The sequence below is a fragment of the Pteronotus mesoamericanus genome, unplaced genomic scaffold (genome assembly GCF_021234165.1).
Source record: "Pteronotus mesoamericanus isolate MK-2021 breed Mesoamerican mustached bat unplaced genomic scaffold, CSHL_Meso_final contig_20, whole genome shotgun sequence".
Classification (NCBI taxonomy): Eukaryota; Metazoa; Chordata; class Mammalia; order Chiroptera; family Mormoopidae; genus Pteronotus; species Pteronotus mesoamericanus.
In genome coordinates this window covers 55670091-55691188 of record NW_026555085.1, presented here as the reverse complement: position 1 = coordinate 55691188, position 21098 = coordinate 55670091, and the positions used below count along the sequence as shown (strand labels likewise).

The window sequence follows — 21098 nt, the reverse complement described above, 5'->3', positions numbered from 1 at the left end:
CAATGTAAAGTAGAATTTGGTTGTAAAGTCTAAACCTGAGTGAGAAAATGGGCTTTTTATTAGTCCTAAAATAACTCACGTGATGAGTTACATTTATACCATAAAGGTTTATCAGATGCAAAGTTCTATAAACGCATATTGGTTAAATCTTCCACATTATAATTATAGTAAGGTAAAATTATCCTAATAATTCTAGTTACCAATTTTTGTGAAATTTTCTAAATGTGAAAATCTACCAGTTAAACACTGAGTGGATATCAAAGTGTATTATTAAAGGAAAAAAAACTTAGCTGTATGGGAGCACATTACCACTAACTTGAATGAAAAATATATAAAATTGAATGTCAAAATATTAGATTTTTAGTTTTATAGCAAAATTAATTGTAGGCTAGTTTATAACATTTATGGGTGAGACTAAAGTGATGGTCTGGGAAGTAACTCCACCAATGGCTATATACTCCATAACAACTGCTGGCCCTTCCAACACAACTCAGGTTTAAGTGTCATTGGAAAAATCTTCTGATATTTGTAGAGAAAAATAGTGTGAGCTAGTTTTGCTTGAGTCACACTAGTGGGTAGTCAAGAAGCTTTTGTTTTCTGTTGGTAGAGACAAATTACTGATTGTCTTTGTTGTTGAATTGAAAATGTGAGAAAGCTCTGAAGCCCAGTGAGGTGGTACGTTCAAAAAAAGTACATTTAAATAAAGCTCTTAGAATTTCATTTCATTATCCTTGGACTTTGTTTTTTTTTCCCCTTGCATCTGTCACTTCAACAAATATTTATTACACATGCTAAACTTTTGTGGAGAGCCTTCTGCCATCTTGAGAAAGGAGCTCAGAAGAGGAAATGACAGAAGTCCCCAAGCACTCATAGGAGAAGGTCATTATTTTACTAAGAAGCCATAAGTGAAAGACCATTATTGAGCTATGTAAATTGCACTAATTCAAAGCACACTTTACCAACTTCACTCTTCCTGTTGAAAATGTACAATGATATTTTTACCTTTATATTGTTCTTACCCAAGGAAAGGCTTTTAGGCACTTAGGGATAAACTTAGCAAATCACTGCTTTGCTCTAAATGAAGTTTGCCTAACCTGAGTAACAGTCTACTGCTGTGTAATGTGTATTCTGTGTTGAGAATATTTTCAGGTCACTTGGGAAAATTAGACTTCTGGCGCTCTGACATTTGAGTACCTTGAAAGTGGATACATTTGTACCTCTAGAGAAGTGCTTACATGCTTTTATGATTCTAAGAGTGTCTTACAGGAGTATAAAAGCCTCGGAGATATCTGCTATATATGAAATAGAGCTACAGGGGTATAAAAGAAAAGCTAGGTTACATAGCGTGGAGCAGTAGCATGAGATTGATGGCTACTTTGGGCATGAAGTTTGAGGAAGTAATAGGAATAGACATTACAGGCTCTTAAGTTTATGGTAATAGAAACATTCTATAGTTTAAATGCATACACAATTTGACATGTTGAGGGTGAAGAATAACCAGTCATATATATAAAAATAATGTAACATCCACTAATAACGCAACCGTGGTTGACTGACTCCTGACTGCGAGAGAGTGGATCTCGGAACCTTTCTGTTGAGGATCTTTTACGGGAGGGACCGGAAAAGAGGTGGATCCTTTAACGATGTGGGGAGCCCGCAAGCTGAGCTCCTCCGGGAGTCGTTTCTTGGGAGTGTTTAAGTCGGGGTGCCGGCGTACACAGGCTGACTGCTCTCGCTTAACCAGGTCGAGGGGTAAGTGTGGAGTTTCCCGCACGCAGCCCACCGTGCACACCAGCTACTGTGCGCAGGCGCGCGGGATGGTGACGGGCTGCCGCTAGGCTCCGTGCGGGATCCGAAAAAGAGCCTTGCTTGCTTTTGGTGCGGTCCTTGCTCTGCCTTGGATGGCCGGTCTGGGTGTCGCCTTCCCCTTCCCAGAGGCTGGGAAAAATAGCCGAGGACTTGTGCTGGCCGAGGAGAGCGCAGCCTGTGGCTGCCGCCGTAGATCCAGCGACTTTTGTCACACTAATTGAGTTCCTTCCTTAGGAGCCGGCGACTACGCTGGGCCCGCCGGCGTCTCAAGGTCGCGTGCTTTCTTCCTCTGCCACAGCGGGAAGGGACGCCAGCTGCAGTCTCAGAGTTATTAATTACGTTGTATTTCAATCTTGTTTCTGCTTGCCTCTTTTCAGAAAGAGTTTAAGGCAGCAATTCTACGTTTTGATTAATACGTTAATTCAACAAAGTGTATCAAAAAAGCAAAGATTTAAGAAAATAGCGCACTGCACCTGATGTAGAAGACAGTTTATTTGCTCCCAGTGTTAACTAGAAAGTTAAGTTCATCGTTTACATGAAACTCATTTAGTAAACACTGTATGTCAGACACTTGGAACTTTAAAATGAAAATGTTAGGATAAAGCTAAGATTTATATAGCAAGAAAAGAAAGAAATTTAAACACCCTCCACTAGAGTTAAGTTGATATTCTCATACAGTGAAAAAGTATAGCCAAAAAAAGGTATGAGTTAAATCAATGTGTATCCACAAAGAAAAATGATTAGGATATAGTGTTAAGAAAGTGTTACAAATCAGTGTGTATTAATGAATTCAGAGATATATATAGATGGAGATATAGAGGGGCTAGAGATACATAAAAACTTTAGCAGTGATTACCTGTGGCGGAGTTGGTGATCTATCATTTTATCATTCTTTATATACTTTTTGCATTTTTTTCCCAGTAAACATGTTTTTTTATAATCATTTAGAAAAAAATACAGTGTAAATATTTTCAAATAATGGGAGTGAACATAGAAACAGCACATAATACATATTTGGGGATCCTCTTAAACAAATATTTAGGGAGCTGTCTTGAAGGAATCGGCCAGTTTTAGAAGCAATTGTGAATGGCCAACGGCACCAGCTTGAACATCTGTAAGGAGGTTTCGTGGAAACTGCAAGGTGTTCCTTGAAAAGTGTGGTTGGAGGGCTGGAGGTGAGGTCAGAGAGTGGTAAGCGATGAGACAGGAGACTTTTTAGGCCATGGCAAGTCCATGAAAGGCCAGGTACACCTGTGACTGACTGTATTTTGAGGACAGTAGGAAATTATAGAAGGAGGAACATAATCAGCCTTGTGCTTAAGAAATAACACTTAGCATTAGTGTAGAAAGTAGCGCAGAGGCGAGCAAGACTAGGCTCAATGAAGTCTTAGTAATCCAGATAATAAATGAGGATTGCTGGAAGATATTGGCAGGGTAGGGTTCTTGTTTACTGATAGAAGCTGAATAAATGCCTTTGGAGTAAATGAAATTTCTCCCCATTCCTCTAAAATCTCAAATACCGTAATGACCACACATTCAAGGTAGAGAAGGAACTGGTTGCATCCTATTTGTTAATACAAACTGAATTAGTTTCTCCTAATTGTGGTGATGTGGTTTTTAAAGCTCTTGATTGTTCTGGTTTGATGACTGAAAGACTGATTTGCCAGATATTGGGGAGGTGACAGGGAGATAGGGGTCATCACTAAGCAGAGATCAGGAATAGTGTTAAAACCTTTAAGGTTCAGTTTCATAATAATACCCCTTATACATCCCTATCTATGTATTACAGTTTACATATTTCTCTAATAATATCTCATTTACCTACCTAAAGTCATAAAATAGGTGGTATTTGAACTGGGTCTTAAAAGGTGGTACAGCTAAGTAGATAGTTCAGATAAAACAGAAGACATGAAATGTAAATATAAATAACCTTTTGTCTTAGCGCATTGGAACTGCTGTAACAAAATACCACAGACCTGTTTGCGTATTAGCTACAGAAATGCTTTTTTTTCTCTCTCTTTCTCTCTCTGAAGACTGGGAAGCCCAAGTTCCTGTGTCTGGTGAGAGCCCACAGCCTGGTTCGTAGATGGACCTTTCTTGCTCTGCGCTCTTGAGATCTTTTTATAAGGGCACTAAAGCAATCATGAGGGCTCTACCTCCAGATCTAATCACCTCACAAATGCCCATCCAGTGCCATCACCTTGGGGGTTAGAATATGAATTTGAGGGGATAGGGACACAAACATTGAAACCATCATGCCATTAAACTTAAGAAAAGACACTTAACCTCATGGTAAATTAGAACTACACTGAGATACCATTTTCACCTATTAGACTAGCAAAGGTAAAAATGTTTGATAATGCATTGCATGGGTGATTATCAATGTATTACCACTGCGGGGAAACCATCACTAGAAATACTTATCTATTATCCATGGAATTAAACATCTGTGAGTGGCAATTATAAATTTATAAATCAACCTGCCATTTGACACAACAATTCTTGGGATTTTTTCTACAGGTACTCTCAAACATATATATGAAATTGCATATGTAACTCAGTCTTTGTTTTTGAAATAGCAAAAAATTGGAAATAATCTAAATAAATATCCATTAATAGGGGGCTATTTAGTAAATTATGAGACAGACATTCAGCCCTAAAAAAGGATGTTCTTTATGCTCTGTTAGAAAAAAATCTCTTAAGATATATTGATTGGTGAAAAAAAGTAAGGTGCAGAAGAATGTGTATGGTGTGCTATGCTTTGTATAAGATAGGAGAGAAATTGATATACAGAAGTAGTATATGTATAAAATATCTCCAGAAGCTTACATATGAATCTGGTAATGTTGGTTGCCTCCAAAGGGGAAAACTGGATAACTAGAGTCGGGTAGGAGAGGTGCCTTGTAGTGAGCCCCTTTGTAGTTTTTAATTAAATTTTTTTTATTTTGATATAATTTAAGACAAGAAGTTGCAAAAATAGTACAGAGAATTTCCTTATGCCCTTCACCAACTCCTTAGTGATAACATCTTGTCAAAAGTAGTACATTCTCAAAACCAGGAAATTGACATTAATATAATGCTATTAACTGAACTCAGACCTAATTTGGATTTTACCATCTTTACATGCAGTCACTGTGTGTGTGTGTGCGCGTGCGCGCGCGCGCGTGTGTGTGTCCCCACATGTAGAGATTTGTGTAACAACTACTACAATCAGAATATGGAACTGTTTCACAATCACAAAGAAGTTTCCAGGTACCACTCCTTTACAGCCAGGCCCTAATCCCAGCCTTAACCCTTGACAATCACTGATCTGTTCTTCATTAATAGAACATTGCCATTTCAACATGGAATCAATCATAATACAGTATGTACCCTTTGAAATTGTTTTCTGTTCCCCACTCAGCATAACTATGCTTGAAATCTATCCAAATTGTGTGTAGCAACAGTTCATTCTTTTTTATTTCTGAGTTGTATTTGACAATACAGATATACACAATGTTTTTTTTAACCCTTCACCTATTATGGTATATTTTATTTGTTTCCGGTTTCTGACTATTATGAATAAACTTACTATGAACATTTTTGTACTAATTTTTGTCTGGACATAAGCTTTCACTTCTCTGGGATAAGTGTCCAGTGTTGCAAATCCTGTCTTGTATGACAAATGTATGTTTAACTTTATTAGAAATTGCTACACTGATTTCCATAGTGTCTATACCATTTTACATTCCCACCAGAAATATATAAAAGGTCTACTTGCTTCATAACCTGGTCCACACTTGGTAATATCAGGATGATTAAATTTTAGCCATTTTAATAGGTAAGCAGTAGCTTTCCTTTGTATTCCTCTAATGGCTATTGATATTTAACATTGCTTCATGTGCTTATTTGCATTTGCATATCCTCTGATGAAATGTATGTTCATGTCCACTTTATTATTGGATTGCTTTAAAAAAAAAAATGGGAGCTGTGTTTTGTTTTTTACTGTTGAGTTTAAAGAATATCCTTACCTATTCCAGATAATCCCATATCCTCTGTGGGATAGGTGTTTTGGAAGTATTTTCTCCCAGTCGGTGACTTTTCTTTTTCCTAGCAGGGTCTTTTTCAGAGCAAAAGTTTTAATTTTTGATTAAGTTTAATAACTTTTTAAAAAGGGGTTGTTGTGCTTTTGGTGTCAGGTGTAAAAAGCCTAGCCTAACCCTAAGTTATGAAGATCTTCTATATTTTCATCTAAAAGTTTTATAGGTTTGCATTCAGGTCAGTTTTGAGTTAAGATGTGAAATTTATGTTAAGTTTTCTCCTTCCTTCCTTCCTTCCTTTCTTTCAGAGAGGGGAAGGGAGGGGGGAAGGGATGGAGAGATACATTGATCGGTTGCCTCTCGCATGTGCCACCAACTGGGGGCCTGGCCCACAACCAAGGCATGTGCCCTGGGAATTGAACCGGCAACCATTCAGTTCACAGGCCGGCACTCAATCTATTGAGCCACACCAGCCAGGGCTCTTTTTTTGTCCAATTGTTTCAATACCATTTATTGAAAAGACTATTTCTCCTCCATTGAACTGCTTTTGCACCATTGTCAAAAAAAACAGTTGAGTGAATTATTTTTTCATTTATCTCTGGACTCTTTTCTGTTGCATTGATATGTGTGTTTGTCCTGCTCTAACAGCACACAGTCTTCATTATTGTAGTTCTATGGTAAGTCTTAAAATTGCTACTGTGATTCCTGCAATTTTATAATTCTTCTTTAGTATTGTTTTAGCTATTCTATTTCTATTGCCATTTCATATAAATTTTGGAATTAGCTTATTTATATCTACCAAAAAAAAGGCTATTGGGATTTTGATAGGTGGTTTTTTTTCTTTCATCAATGTTTTATATAAATTTTCAGCATATAGACCCTGTACATGTTTTGTTAGATTTATACAATAATGGAAGTAATTCATTCTCTTCTGGACTGATTTTGAATGATACAGCATTTTGAGTTTTGCTTTCCAGTTGTTTATTGTTAGTAGTAGATAGAAACAATTGACTTTTTTTGTTTGTTGATCTCGTAATCTGACCTTGCTGAACTCACAGAATAGTTCCAGGAGCTTTTTTTAAATTTGTTTTGTTGTTAAATGAGGACAGTTTAATTTCTTCCTTTCTATTCTGTATACCTTTTATTTCCTTTTTTCCCTCTTTATTGCACTTGCTATGATTTTTTAGTCCCGCGTTGAACAGGAATCATGAGAATGGGCGTTCTTGCTTTGGTGTTGATGTTAGGGCTAAAGCACTTAGTCTTTCACCATTAAGTACTGTATGAGCTATAGGGTTTTTATGGATGCTCTATAGATTGAAGAATTTCCCTTCTATTCTTAATTTGCTGAGAATTTTTAATCATAAATGAGTATGGTTTTGTCAAATGTTCTGTCCAGATCAGTTAATAAGATGATCATTTTCTTTTTTTGATTATTAATATAGTAAATTACATTGATTTTCTAATATGGAACTAGTGTTGCATAGCTGGAAACAGTCCCATGTGGTTGTGCTACAGTGTTTTTTTGTATGTTTCTGGATTATTTTTACTCATTGTTGAGAATTTTTTATCTGTTCCTGAGAGAAACTGGTCTGTGATTTTCTCTGCTATCCCATCTTTGTCTGGTTTTTGTATCATAGTCATGGGGGCTTAAATAAAATGGGCTGGGAGGTAGGTGTTTCTCACTATTTTATTTCTTGGAAGAAACTGGGTAAAATTGGTTGTATTTTCTTCCTTAAGTATTTGGTAGAAAGAATTCACCTGTGAAGCAACTGAGCCTAGAGATTTGTTTTTCAGGAGGTTTAATCTATGAATTCAATTTCTTTGCCAGTTATAGGACTATTCAGGCTACCTATTTCATCTTGTATGGGTTTTGATAGTTTGTGATTTTCATGGAATTGGTTCATTTTGTCTAAATTGTAGAAAATTCTGTGTAGAGTTTTTAGTATTCCCTTATCATCCTTTTTATGTCCCTTGGGTTCATAGTGATATCCCCTCTTTAATTCCTGACATTGGTTACATAAGTCTTCTCTTTCTTTGTCAGCCTTGCTGGAAGTTCATCAAGTTTATTGATCTTTGAAAGGAATTAACTTCTGGCTTGATTTATTTTATCTACTCTGTTTTTTTTTAAATGTTAATCACTTTTACTTGTATAATTATTTTCTTTGGTATGATTTCTTTGGGTTTATTTTACTTTTCATCTAGTTTGTTGAGACAGTAACTTAGATTATTGACTTGAGACCTTTTCTCTTTTCTAATATGCATATTCAGTGCTATAAGTTTCCCTCCACTGCTTAAACTATGTCCACAAATTTTTATGTTGTATATTTTAGTTTATTTCAGTTTTGTTTCCCTGAGACTTTGTTTCCCTGAGACCCATGGATTGTTTAGAATTGTGTTGTTTAATATCTAACTTTATTTTCATGTTATCTTTCTGTTATGTATTTCTAGTTTGAGTCCACTATCATCAGAGAACATAGTTTATATGATTTCACTTCTTTTATAGTTGTGAAGTTTTGTTTTACATCCCAGGGTATGGTCTATCATTATGAATACTCCATGCATGCTTGAGAGAATGTATATTTTGTTTTTGTTTGGATGGAATGTTTTATAAATTTCTTTCTTAGATCTTATTGGTTGATTGTGTTATTCAGTTCTTTTGTTTCCTTGCTGATTTTCTGTCTAGTGAGACTGTCAATCACTGAGAAAGGTGTGTTGAAGTCTCCAACAATAGTTGTAGATTCACTTCTCCTCTCAATTTTATTTTTGCTTCATGTGTTTTGGAAGTCTGTTGTCTGGTGTGTACACATTTAGTATTGCTTTGTCTTCCTGGGGGATTGTACTTTTTATCATAATTCAATGAGCATGGTGATTTTCTTTGCTCTTCTAAGGCTTACTTTTTCTAAATTGAACAACTGAATGTTCTGCAGCAGGATAAATAGTTTGTAAAGCAGGTCCCTATCTAAGTTTGAACATATAGACTAGATTAGTGTTATTTCGAAGTTTTTATGAGGTTTTTTTGTGTGTGTGAAGGGTGTTGAATATACATAGAAGTCCATTTCATGTAGCTAAATGTAAGTGACAGAATTTGAACAAGTTTTGATAAATAATCTCATAACCAATATTACCCTAGTTTAAAAATTAATGTAGTTTTAATTTTAATATCATTCTTGATAATTTTATGCAGCATAATGTAGATACAAAAATTAATGGCATGAAAAACTTTTACATATGCATTACTTATTTTTGCTAATTACATTTTCAGAAATGTCTGATAAGAATTAGATGGTAGAATGCAAGACCTTTATATTTTAGAATAAAATCCAAAATTAGGGAACAACTCTTTTGTTTATTATAATAACATAAGACTGCCATATAAAATAGTTTCTTCACATACATATATATTAGGGATTCATGCTGTGCTTTCTCTAGACATTTAATTTTTTTTTTCAGTCTATTTAGAGAATCAGCTCAGTTGGACTCTACAAATTAAACCATGGGTTTTCAGTAAATACAGAATTATGTGGTTCAAATCATACAGAATGAATTTTGCCTGCTTGAATACAATGAAAAATTACAGGTAAGTTTATTCATTACTGTGGCAAATATTTACATAATTATGTGATTAATAGTTTTACAATGGCTGTGTTTAATAAACCCTGTCAGTATTTAATAGCTCATATGACTTGATTAAGGTACTTTTTTATCTAAATATTTTTATTTCTCCAGCACCTTTTGAATCTGGAATATTTCAAACCCACAGAAAAATTGTTAATAACATATTCAGTGCATACCCATTATCAATATTCAGGGGTACCTTTGATTTTTAATATAAGACTCTATGACTTGGAGAAGTACTTTTTACTTCCTCATATTATCTTTATGACAGGAGAGAAATAATACAGTGCTTAAAATTATAAATGATTTAGGTGCAACATAAATAGTATGATAAGGTGGATAAGTATACATTTTAGGTAGCAAGATTGAATCAAAGTAATTTCTTTCCATATTCTTATTTTATAAACCAATTTCTAACCTTGTAAAAAATATAGCATGGGATTAAGGTATAAATGCATGCTTTTACTTGTAAATGAGCTAGCTCCCATAAGACTGGGTGTCTGTGAAACCATTCTCATAGTCAGCTGAGCAACCATCTATTGTGAATTAGTCCTTGATTACTGAGCCTTTGCATGAAGCATGGAAAAGGAGGGTAATATTCAAAAGATGGTATTAAAGAGTGACACTTAACTCTGGAAAGGATAATAAATAATCACTGTAGAATGTATTCTATGTAGCTAAGAAAAACATAGTGAATATTTGAACAGTATTGCCTATTTTAATATAACAACCTTATTCTCTTTTACCCAAGAAACTTTGGAGGATTTTCCTATTGTGTACTTTGACATGAAACTTGGTTTAGTTGTCTGTCTGATCCCTGTTTAGTCCCTGTGTGAGCCCATCTGTTTAAAAAAAAATTTTTTTTTAGGTGAATATATACTCTTCTGGGCCTCCTCCCTCAGATTATTCAATTGACAAATGTTTCCTGAGCACCAACTGAGGTGCTCAGGCAATGTGCTAGTCACCAGGAATGACGTGGTGAGCGAGACAGTCCATGCCTGGCTCTCACAGTGCTTATCTGCTGTGGGGAGACAGGATCAAATAATCACATTGCCCCATGAAGAAGTACAAAGTTGTATGGGACTTAAAACGGGAATATGACCAGTTCAGAGAATCAGGGAAGACTTCTTAGATGGCATTCCACTCAAACAAAGAGCTGAAAGATGAGAAGGAATTAAATAGTATGTACAGAAGGGAAGGGGTAATGTGAGAGTAATGTTCCCAGGAGAGGGAGCAGCATATACAAAGGACCTGAGGAAGGAGCAAGCGTGGTAGTTCAAAGACCTGAACGAAGGCCCACATGGCTGAAGTGGGGAGGATAAGGAGAGCAGTGGATAGCGGTGGAGAGAAGATTGGAGGCGGGTGAGCTAGGAAGCAGGCAGATTAATCAGAAGGCTGGGATAATGATTCCGACAAGAAATGATGGGAGCTGGGACTAGGGTGATAGCAGTGGACATGAAGAGGAGAAGGTGGAGGCACCTGCGTTCAAGTCCTGACTCTGCCACTTAATCTCTCTGAGCTCCCCTTTTCTTATCTCTGTAATAGAGATATTAATAGTGGTACAGCCCTACCTCATAAAGTTGCCAGGAAGACTAAATGAGATGACATATGTTCAGTTCTTAAATAATAGTGACATTTTAGAAAATGGTTCAATAAACGGTTACCGATGCTGCTGCTACTACTACTACTATTACTACTACTGTTAAATGTGACTCAGAAAGCCAAGTTTTATAGTTTCATTTTCATTGTAACTTACTTTGAAAGCAAATTAATTTTGTTTCATCTGTGAATAAAGGTGTATTTATAAGCAGTGTGATTATAAGGAAACTTGGTTTTGAAGCATCAAAAATGAGCAATACACATATTTAGAATCTAATAAATTGTAAATTAGAATCTTTCCACGTAATATATTCATGTTACATTTGTAAAAACAGCAGTTTTTGCCTGGCTCTTTATTTTGACCTCTCAGATACCCTTGGACAAGACTGTACAGTACTTCTCAAACCACTGTAGACAGCAACGAGGTGAAAACCTTCCTGACCCTGGCTCACAAGTGGTGGGATGAGCAAGGAGTGTATGCACCTCTTCATTCTATGAATGATCTGAGGGTACCGTTTATTAGGTAACATTACACAAATTCTAAATCTTTTAAAATGCAAGTCTTTTTAATAATTGGTCTTCTTTGCAGTTCATTTTTCTCTTGGTTTATACCTAGGTTCAAAATGCCATGTTTAAGTTCGCTTTAGAAATTAGGGAGATTCTCCTCAATGTCTATTGTTTGAAACCACTAATTTTTAAATATCGTCATCCAACTTTTATGCTGCTTTTGTAAATTAACTTGAAGCATTTTTGGACATTATCTGGTAATTAGAATTACGTCCTTATGAAAAGGAATTAAGATCCTATGGCATCAAGGGCATTTTATAGCAACTTTGATCTTTAGGCAGTCCTGGTAAAGGTACTATTGCTGAGATACTTCAATTCAACAAATATTTATTGACAAGTATTTATTGGGAACTTACCTTGTACAGAGCTTGGGGGGTAGACACTGTAGAAGCTAGTAAGAGTTTCATCAGAACATACTCATATACTTCAGGAACTTATAGTTTACTGTCTGAGGTAAAGGCAAGGATTCATTAGACTCTATTTATTAAGAAATTGTTCATTCATTTTTATGTTTGTTCATTTAAATGATCATTAAATATTTTTGAGCAACCAACATGGGCATGGCACTGTAATAGACACAGAATATCAAGGAACCTCTTGACTGGTTTTTGCTGATGCAAAGGGAAATTGGCACGTTTTTATACCACTGGATTTGTGGATCACTGAAACACTGAAGACAGTGAAAAGCAAGATGTCCTTTTTTATGTTAGATAGTGGTTCTCAAGATATAGGCCCTGGACTAACAACATTAGTATTACCTGGGAACTTGTTAGAAATGCAAAATTCTCAGGTCTCACCCTGGACCTACTGCTTTATGGGGTCATGGACTGTGCTTTAGATTACCTTCCAGATAATTCTCGTATGCTCTCCGCTTGAGACCCACTCTGTTCAAACTACTGGGACACTATTACTTATCAACCACTCTATAACAGATCACCCAGGGCCGTGCAAGTAATGTTTAGAAGTGTAGATTTTATTCTGAGTATAATGGTAGGCCACTGAAGGGGAGTGATATGATCTAAAGTATCATATAAAGGAGTCATTTTGGCTGGCATGTGAAGAATGGCTTGGATTTCATGTGAAATGGGTCCTTTCTGTATGGTACAACATTCTGAAGTTATCTACTTAACTACTACTTCGGTTATTCTTAGAAGTCAATTAATTTTAATAGCAATAAAAGATATCCTGAGATATCCTTATTATATATAACATTTATTTTAATAAATACAATTAAAATTCTTATCTATTCCAACTTAAAAGTTTAGTTTACAATACTGTGTGTGTGTGCACTTACGTTTGCACATGCGGTAAAGCATTACTGTGATTATCTCAGAATTAAGTTTACCTGATTTGGATGCCTGTTTACATGATCATGATAACACCACTCACTTAGAAGATTAAAAGAAACTCAGTTTAGAAGGGAATACAGGCAAATTCCGAAAATAAGAGATTTCCAATCTGCTTCTTCTCAGCCCTGTAAAATAACCCCTCTGTTGCAGGCATGAAATGGGTGTAGCGAGTACTGGCAGCGCAGTTAAGGGGTGACATGGTGTCGGAGCAAATGAATTCGGTTCATCTAACCTAGGATATTTTAAAAGTTTTTCTTTAGATTATGACTAAAATAATAATTAAGTCATAATTATTGCTAGATTATTTCAAGAGCTTTACTTTAAACTTCCTGCTGTTGATTATTAAAAATACCTTGCCCCGGTCAGGTGCTCAGTGGGTTGGAGCGCCGTCCTGACACACCGAGATTGTGGGCTCAGTCCCCATTAGGCGGGACAACAAATTGATGTTTCTCTTGCTCTCTCATGTTCTCTCTCTTGCTCTTTTTTTCCTCTCACTCTCAAATCAATAAGTTAAAAAAATAAAAAGTACCTTATAAACATAGTTTTTTGATGCTGAAAACAAAAGACCTGTTTTCCCCCTAAATCATTAATCCATTTAAAATGAGTTACTATTTCATTGAAAATTACATTTCAAGACTTAATTGATATAATTTTTATATGTTTTGAATTTTTTTAAAAGAGACAATCTTTTAAAAACAGTTGCTAATCACCAGCCAGGAAAACCTTTGTCCGGGATGAAGATTCTTGATGTTGGCTGTGGTGGTGGATTGTTAACGGAAGTAAGTGGTTTACAGCTTTCCTGCCGTTTTTAACTGGGGAAACATTTTTAAGAAGGGGGCTTTTGCCTCATTTATCCTTCTAACAAATAATATTGTTTATTAAAAATGCCTAATGTTTTTCATATTTTTGTGACTATAAAAGTAATATATTTTCTTAAAATATAAAAATTTCAGAAAATTATAGTGAGGGATTTATTTTTACACAAAAATGAGGCACCAGTCATTTGAATAGCTTTGGAAATTTTGTTGTTTCTTCTATTACAAGAGATTGGGCAATTTCCACTGGTGTAGATACTATGATAAGCCGTTCTTTTGCCTTTTCTTCAATATCAAAACCTAACAGAGTTTTGTCTGCTTATGGGACTTTTCCCTTTTCAGGTGCTTTGGAGTACTTGGAAGAATGCTCATTCTATCTGTGAAGATTTGCTTTAGCTTATAGTAAATGTATGCTCTGCAGCTTTATTTTGTATTCTATCAACACAGTAACTTTTTGTTTCAATGCTGCATCATAGTATGATCTTTAAAAGATATTTGAAGCAACAGTGTAGGATATAAATGTAAGTGAAGGTTCAATGGGCTGTGGCACTGTCAAGGTCCATAACAGCAAGTTGAGAATGAGCCTGCCAAAGGCCTTTGATGCATAGCTAAGTTTCCACATGCACAGAAAACATGTTCTTTATATGGTGATGGGCTGGCTTCTCTGATATCAACTATAAAATTTCAGGAAATGTAAAATATGTGAAAATACGCTCTTAGAATCAAGAATAGGTGGTATATCAAATTATAAATAAGATTTTATTATATGTGTTCTACAATCTCAGTGTATTATTGCAAATCTTATGTCTCTAAAGTTAAGATAATTTGATTTATACTTTTAACTTGTTGAATGAAGAGTTGTAAAATAAATGCTATGCAAGTTTGGTAAATATTAAGGCTGTGTTTAAAAACTTGGGCATTTCACAGGAAGTGATTGAATATAAAAGTCAAAAGAAGACATAGCTGTGAAGAATTATTCCTAGTCAGTTGCTGAAAGTTATGAAGAAAATTTGACAATATGAATATCAGAAAATCTGCAGTTTTTACCATGTTACATCTATTGCACTTTAAATATGTCAACCACTATACTATGTGTGTGTTAAATGTGCCTGGAGAACATAAATAATTTTTTAAATTATTTTCAAGTAGTTCTTGATGAATTTTTTGTTGTGATTATTGTTCTCACATTTAAGCTTTTTATTATGGAAATTTTCAAACATGTACAAACTAGAGAAAATGCTTTAACGAACTTCCTTGTACCCATAAATTATCTCCAATAATTATCCCCTCGTGGTTAATCTTGTTGCCTTTTTGATAAGCTTTTTATTGCTAACACATGTTCTATTTTCTTCCTGAGGGTAACAGTTTTTTTACACCATTAGCCTCTAGGGCGGCTTGGGGCTTCAGTTATTGGAATTGACCCTGTGGATGAGAACATTAAAACAGCACAGCACCATAAATCATTTGATCCAGTTCTGGATAAGAGGGTAAAATACAGAGCGTGTTCCCTGGAAGAGATTGTGGAAGAGACTGCAGAAACGTTTGACGCTGTCATAGCTTCTGAAGTTGTAGAGCATGTGATTGATCTAGAAACATTTATACAGTGCTGCTGTCAAGTGTTAAAAGTAAGACTTGTGGAGTTTACTTGTTTGATTTTTCTTTTCAGTGTGTGCATGTAGCCATAGCAATAAATGTTTCGTAATACTTGAAATCAGGAAGCCAGGAGCAGGGAACAGCATCTCTGCTGGAGATTACTTCTGCCTCTCAGCTTGCCTCCCAGGACCGGGGTTTTCCACGTCTAGTGTCTTGATATTCAGGGAGCTTGAAAAATATTGGTTCTGAACATTGTAATATAACCAAAAGATTTATGTGGTATTTTTCCTTTAGTATAGTCTAGATTAAATATCTAAAAGACATTGAATGACAATAACTAAAAAATTGGTTTGGATTAATACTTAAAAATCAGTAAAAATCATTATTAGCGTAAGTTGACTTAGCATTTCTTAAAGTACTCTGTAAGTGATATGTATAACAGTTTTCGGCTTGTAAAAGAATACTTCATGCATATGATCTCACCTGATCTGACCTACAACCAGGTTAGGAAGGTGAGGCAGGCATTATTATGACCTCCTTTGACCAATGAAGATCAGAATTTGGGAAATGTCAAAGGTCATTTCATCTTTAAGTTAAAGGTCACTAGATACTGAAGTGGCATTTAAAGCTACATCCTTTGATTCCAAATCTGGTTTTTCCTATTATTATGCTTATATAATTTGCCACAGACTTAGTCCTCTGAAAGTGATTCCAAATTTTCTTTTAATAAATATCCATGAAGTGTTGTTATTGTTATTACTATATTGACTCTATTGTTTATATATTTAAGAGGTAACACCCTAAAGTTAAGAGCTAAAAGAATGCAATGCTTAGGTCTTACCTAAATAGAGCTTTTTAAAAATGGTTTTTCTTTTGAATAATTTTAGATTATAAAAGAGTTGCAAAAAATAGCACAGAGTATTTGCATATATGCTCCACCTAGTTTCCCCTACATTTAACAATTTTTCCCCTAGCTCTATTATGATATAATCGACTCATAAGTGATTCTTAAGAAGATATTTTAGAATACTAAAGTTTTACAGAGGAAAGTTACAGTGTGTGATGAAATAGTGTTTGATATGTCAGTTTTTAATTTGAGTGTACTTGGCAATATTTCAGGGCCTCCTTTTTCCTATTTTTGGATTTTGGGGTGATATTTGAGATATATTCTCTCACTTTCTCTTTCCTATATATGTACATGCAAGGTGAGGCAAAAGTAGGTTTACAGTTATGAGTATGCAAAACAATTTATTCTTGTATTACTATTTATTAATTATTGTATTATTTTCCATATGAACAACTGTAAATCTACTTTTGTCCCACCCTGTGTATAGTAATGTGATTATTTTGCAGAGACTCTTTGGCATTTATCCTCACTAGGCTAATGAGAATGTGTAAGAAAGAGAGGAGATGCTATCTGTGGGAATAAATATAGGAAGCACTATAAATACAGTCACTAAAAAATTGACAGACTGAACAGCTGCATAAATGGTGTATATTCATCTAAAATACTTATCTTGATCTGTTCATAGTCTTTATAAAAGTGATTTTCAATCTTTTTCATTTCATGGCACACAAACTAATTTATAAAATTCTGTGACACACCAAAAAATATATTTTTTGCCAGTCTGACAAAAAATAGGAATAATTTTGATTTATTCACACTGGATGGCTATTGTTATGTTGGCTGTTGTCATTTTTTTACTTGACAGTCTAAGGGAAAAGAGGTCAGTGCCCCTGACTAAATAGTCAAGCATTGCATGTTTTAAAAATCCTTGCCGCATCCCTGTTGAAAATCTCAGCTTTACACTAATGAAATCAAACAAAACATTTCCAAACCTTAATCATTAATGTTCTTGTCAAAGAACTATTACTGGCGTTACTTGCCTCCATGTGGAGCTGTACACTGTACCAAACAAGAGAGACTGACTCAGCACCCAAAGAGAAAACTGTGGGCCCATATTAAATCATAAATGCAGGCATGTAACAGGGAAGAGCAGCCTGATCTCATTTCTATACTTTTATTATAAAGTATTTGATATGTACAAAGCAATGTATGTAATATAAATATAAGTCATAGTAATGTATGATTTTAAGAGTTGCAAGCACTGTTGGGTAAACTCGGTGAGTGTATCAGTAGTGGATTGCCTTTATTTTTTTATGTTTTATTTTTAAAGATTTTATTCATTTATTTTTAGAGAGGGAAAGGAAGGAGAAAGGGAGAAGAACATAAATGTGTGGTTACCTCTCACACACCCCCTACTGGGGACCTGTCCTGCAACCTGGGCATGTGCCCTGACTGGGAATTGAACCAGTGAGCTTTTGGTTTGCAGGCCAGTACTCAATCCACTAAGCCACATCAACGAGGGTGAATTGCCTTTAGTAATGAATTTCCCAAGAGTAAAAACATGCTATTTTGGTAAATTATATTTTATTCATACTTATGTATCTTAACTACACTTAAATTTTTTGGAAGGAAGAAGGGTGGAAGAAGCTATGCCTTTACCTAACTGATGCTCCTGATGTTTAAAATTTTACTTCTGTACATATGTTTTTTAGCCTGGTGGTTCTTTATTCATTACTACAATCAACAAAACACAGCTATCCTATGCTTTGGGAATTGTTTTTTCAGAGCAAATTGCAGGTATTGTACCGAAAGGTACTCATACCTGGGAGAAGTTTGTTTCACCTGAAAAGCTAGAGAGCATTCTGGAATCAAGTGAGTATTTAAGAATTTTTCCAATTTTCAAGGCCTAGCTGAACTTTTAATGTACCTATAATTATTAATCACATAACATAGCACTTAATTAAAGAGGCCACAGTTCCTTGGATGTTTGTTTCATCTCCTCAACGAGATCATAAACTCTTTGAAGTTAGGATTAAGTATTAGATACCACTTCTCTCTCACCTTGGCACCTAACCCAGAGCCAAGCAAATCACAGATAATCAATGAATACTTTTTGGCTGTTTAGTCCTCACTTGTTTAAGGATGAGATACAAACGTTTATTACTTACATACCCTGAGTTTGTCCTGTTCAGCCCTCCTTGTATTAGCTTATCTTACATATTATTTTTTCTGATTCTCCCATACTTGGAAATATTTTGAACTTCCTTGTCAAGTTTTATGTATTTTATGCTACTTATAACATGTCTTATCTAACGGTTATTCTGGTGTTTTCAAGCCCCATCCTGGCCTGTAAGATTCTTGAAGTCAAACTATGTCTCTTCATTGTTCTCCTTTCAGTGCCTAGCTCTGCTGTACACATCATTAACATTGGGTTTATGTGTTGAATTCCTATCAAGTAATAACATTTATCAGTTTATTTATTTATTTGGCATTTGGTATTCCTGTTAAGTACTTAGATTCATGTATGTCTCATGCTTTTTGTTCATTAAAACAATATATCAATAAACTTGATTTTACATGGAATATTATCAGTCCAATGCAGTAGTAAGTTCTAAAGATTTGTGCAAGTAACCTGTTGAAAATAGAGTAGAAAAAATTCTTTAAAGATGCTTTACAGGAACAATTACTTGTTGGCAAGTATTTTCTTAAAAACAGCTAATGTTTATTGAGTACTTACCAAATTCCAAGTGCTGCGCTACTTTACACACATATCTCATCTAATTCTAACAACTCTATGATATATGTTCTGTCCATGTGAGAAAACTGAAATCCAGAATGGTGAAGCGACTTACCCAGGGTCATCTAATAGGTGCCAGAGCTGGGATTTGAACCCAAGCAGTCGGCTTTAGATTTTATGCTCTATGCTGCAGTAGAGAATGATCAGCACGTGGTTATAAAGTATTTTTTGCCCATTGAGTTAGCAATCTTTTTTAACATGGAGAGTTGCTTGAGACTCTTGGCGTCTGGGAGATAAATATTTATTAAATCTACTCTTTGTGATGTGTTTTTCAGATGGTCTGTCAGTTCAAACTGTGGTGGGAATGATCTACAACCCCTTTTCAGGATATTGGCATTGGAGTGAGAATACCAGCCTTAACTATGCAGCTCTTGCTGTGAAACTGGAAAACCCAGTGCCTGCTGGGTTTGTTTTAAAGGGAGAAACTGAAGAGCTCCAAGCTACTGCCTCCACCAACCCAGCTGTGCACGATGAACTGAAGAAATGAATTGTTTCTAAGGACTGTAGTAATGTGGCTTGAAAGCTTGATGTTTATAAATACAAAAAATATACAGTTTAATTTTTGAGAGATTTTGCAGAAAAGAAAGTCAATAAAAAGGGCCAAAAACCTTGGATAAAAGTTTTTGTTGTTTTGTCTAATAACTGCTTTTAAGGGATTATTTTGTGGATAAAAAAGTTGTGTCCAGGGATTGTGTGATTTAAAAGCTTACATTCCTCAGCCTTTGTTATACAAATAGGATATGCCTATTTCACTCATCTTAAGGATTATTTAAGTATACTTTCCATCACGTATGTACATACATATGTGCTATATCATATGTTTTTAATTTAAAGCAATCTGTGTTATGTGTTCTTTATTTGGGAAGATAAAATATATTTTTTATTTATTTAATTTCTTTATTTTTTAACTCACCTGGAGATATGTTTATTAACTTCAGAGAGAAAGGGGTGGGGGAGACAGAGACATGAGTATGAGAGGGAAACATTGCCCCGTTGCCTCCATACATGCAGAGACCAGGGATTGAGCTCTAAACCTTCTGGTGTTCAGGACGATGCTCCACCCAACTGAGCCACCTGGCCAGGGCTATTTTTTCCTTTAAATTTTAGTTTGTTGGAAAGCAAATGGGTTGTTAAATATGTGCTGGATTTGGATTTAAACATTAAAATTAAGAAATTCAGATTATGCTGAACATACTTCTCTATATTGTTCCATAAATATTTTATGGCACCTTTTTTTTTCAGTAGAACGGATTATTAAAAACTCAATTTAAAGTTTCAGTTATGGAAATTTACTTTTTCAACTAATATTTATAATTAGAAGGGCTGACTCGAAATATATTTTTTGCCTCTTGATGTATGCAAGTCTTTGGCTTTTTTTGAAGTTCATTACTGTGTAAGGACATTCACAGGAAGTGTATTAGGGCACTAAAAATTAGGAGCTCCCATTAGCCTGCACTTACAAGTTTGATTCTGAGTCCTCATTCTGTTAGGAAAAAAAAAAAAATGTTGGTATTAAAGACTAATCTAAGAAAAATGTAATGGAATTGATTAAAAAGCAGTTCCCCCCCAAAAAAGTGCATTTATTTTAGAAAGAAAGTTCTAACTTTCGGATATTAAAAGTATATATTAAATGCTGAGAATTGAGGATCATTCATTCAGTAATAGTTACTTCTGTGTTTCACTTGACTACCTGTGGAAGAACATACGAAAATTGTGTGCCTCCATTTAGAATCTCATCTTTCAGGCCAATTTTAATCAAACTCCAGGAGAAATAGGCTCAAAAATACATTGCACATTTTCTTAAAAGATTTATCTATTTTTAGAGAGAGGGGAGGGAGGGAGAAAGAGAAAGAGGGAAACATCAATGTGTCAGAGAAAGATGGATAGATAGCCTCTCACATTCCCCCTACCAGAGACCTGGCCCGCAATCTAGGCACGTGTCCTGACTTGGAATGGAACCTTTCATTTTGTGGGACAGTGCCCAACCAACTAAACCAGGTCGGTCAGGTTGACACCACACATTTTTTTAAAATGCATCTGTAGGGTGAGGATTGCCCAGCTGGAAAATGTTAATTTTGAGAACTATCT

The 21098-nt window shown here is 35.1% G+C and overlaps 1 protein-coding gene across 2 annotated transcripts; it reads left to right on the top strand.

The window, feature by feature from the left end:
- The first annotated feature begins 1625 nt into the window (after nt 1-1625).
- Nucleotides 1626-19629, top strand: COQ3 (coenzyme Q3, methyltransferase). Of its 2 annotated transcripts, none has more exons than XM_054569745.1 (7): nt 1626-1752; nt 9279-9405; nt 11413-11565; nt 13638-13737; nt 15156-15398; nt 17926-18085; nt 19286-19629. In XM_054569745.1, the coding sequence occupies exons 1-7, from the start codon at nt 1644-1646 to the stop codon at nt 19495-19497; spliced, it is 1104 nt and encodes a 367-aa protein (XP_054425720.1). In that variant the 5' UTR covers nt 1626-1643; the 3' UTR covers nt 19498-19629. The 2 variants fall into 2 exon arrangements, with proteins under 2 accessions (XP_054425720.1, XP_054425721.1); XM_054569746.1 differs by lacking the exon at nt 1626-1752 and adding an exon at nt 7933-7993.
- Nucleotides 19630-21098: the final 1469 nt, after the last annotated feature.

What these genes read in the sequence shown, in the direction of transcription:
- COQ3 (XM_054569745.1), top strand. Translation starts at nt 1,644, where the DNA reads ATGTGGGGAGCCCGCAAGCTGAGCTCCTCCGGGAGTCGTTTCTTGGGA. An exon ending in TCGCTTAACCAGGTCGAGGG is followed by an intron (nt 1,753 to 9,278) that starts GTAAGTGTGGAG and finishes TTTTTTTTTCAG; the next exon opens with TCTATTTAGAGAATCAGCTC. An exon ending in GCTGCTGTCAAGTGTTAAAA is followed by an intron (nt 15,399 to 17,925) that starts GTAAGACTTGTG and finishes TATGTTTTTTAG; the next exon opens with CCTGGTGGTTCTTTATTCAT.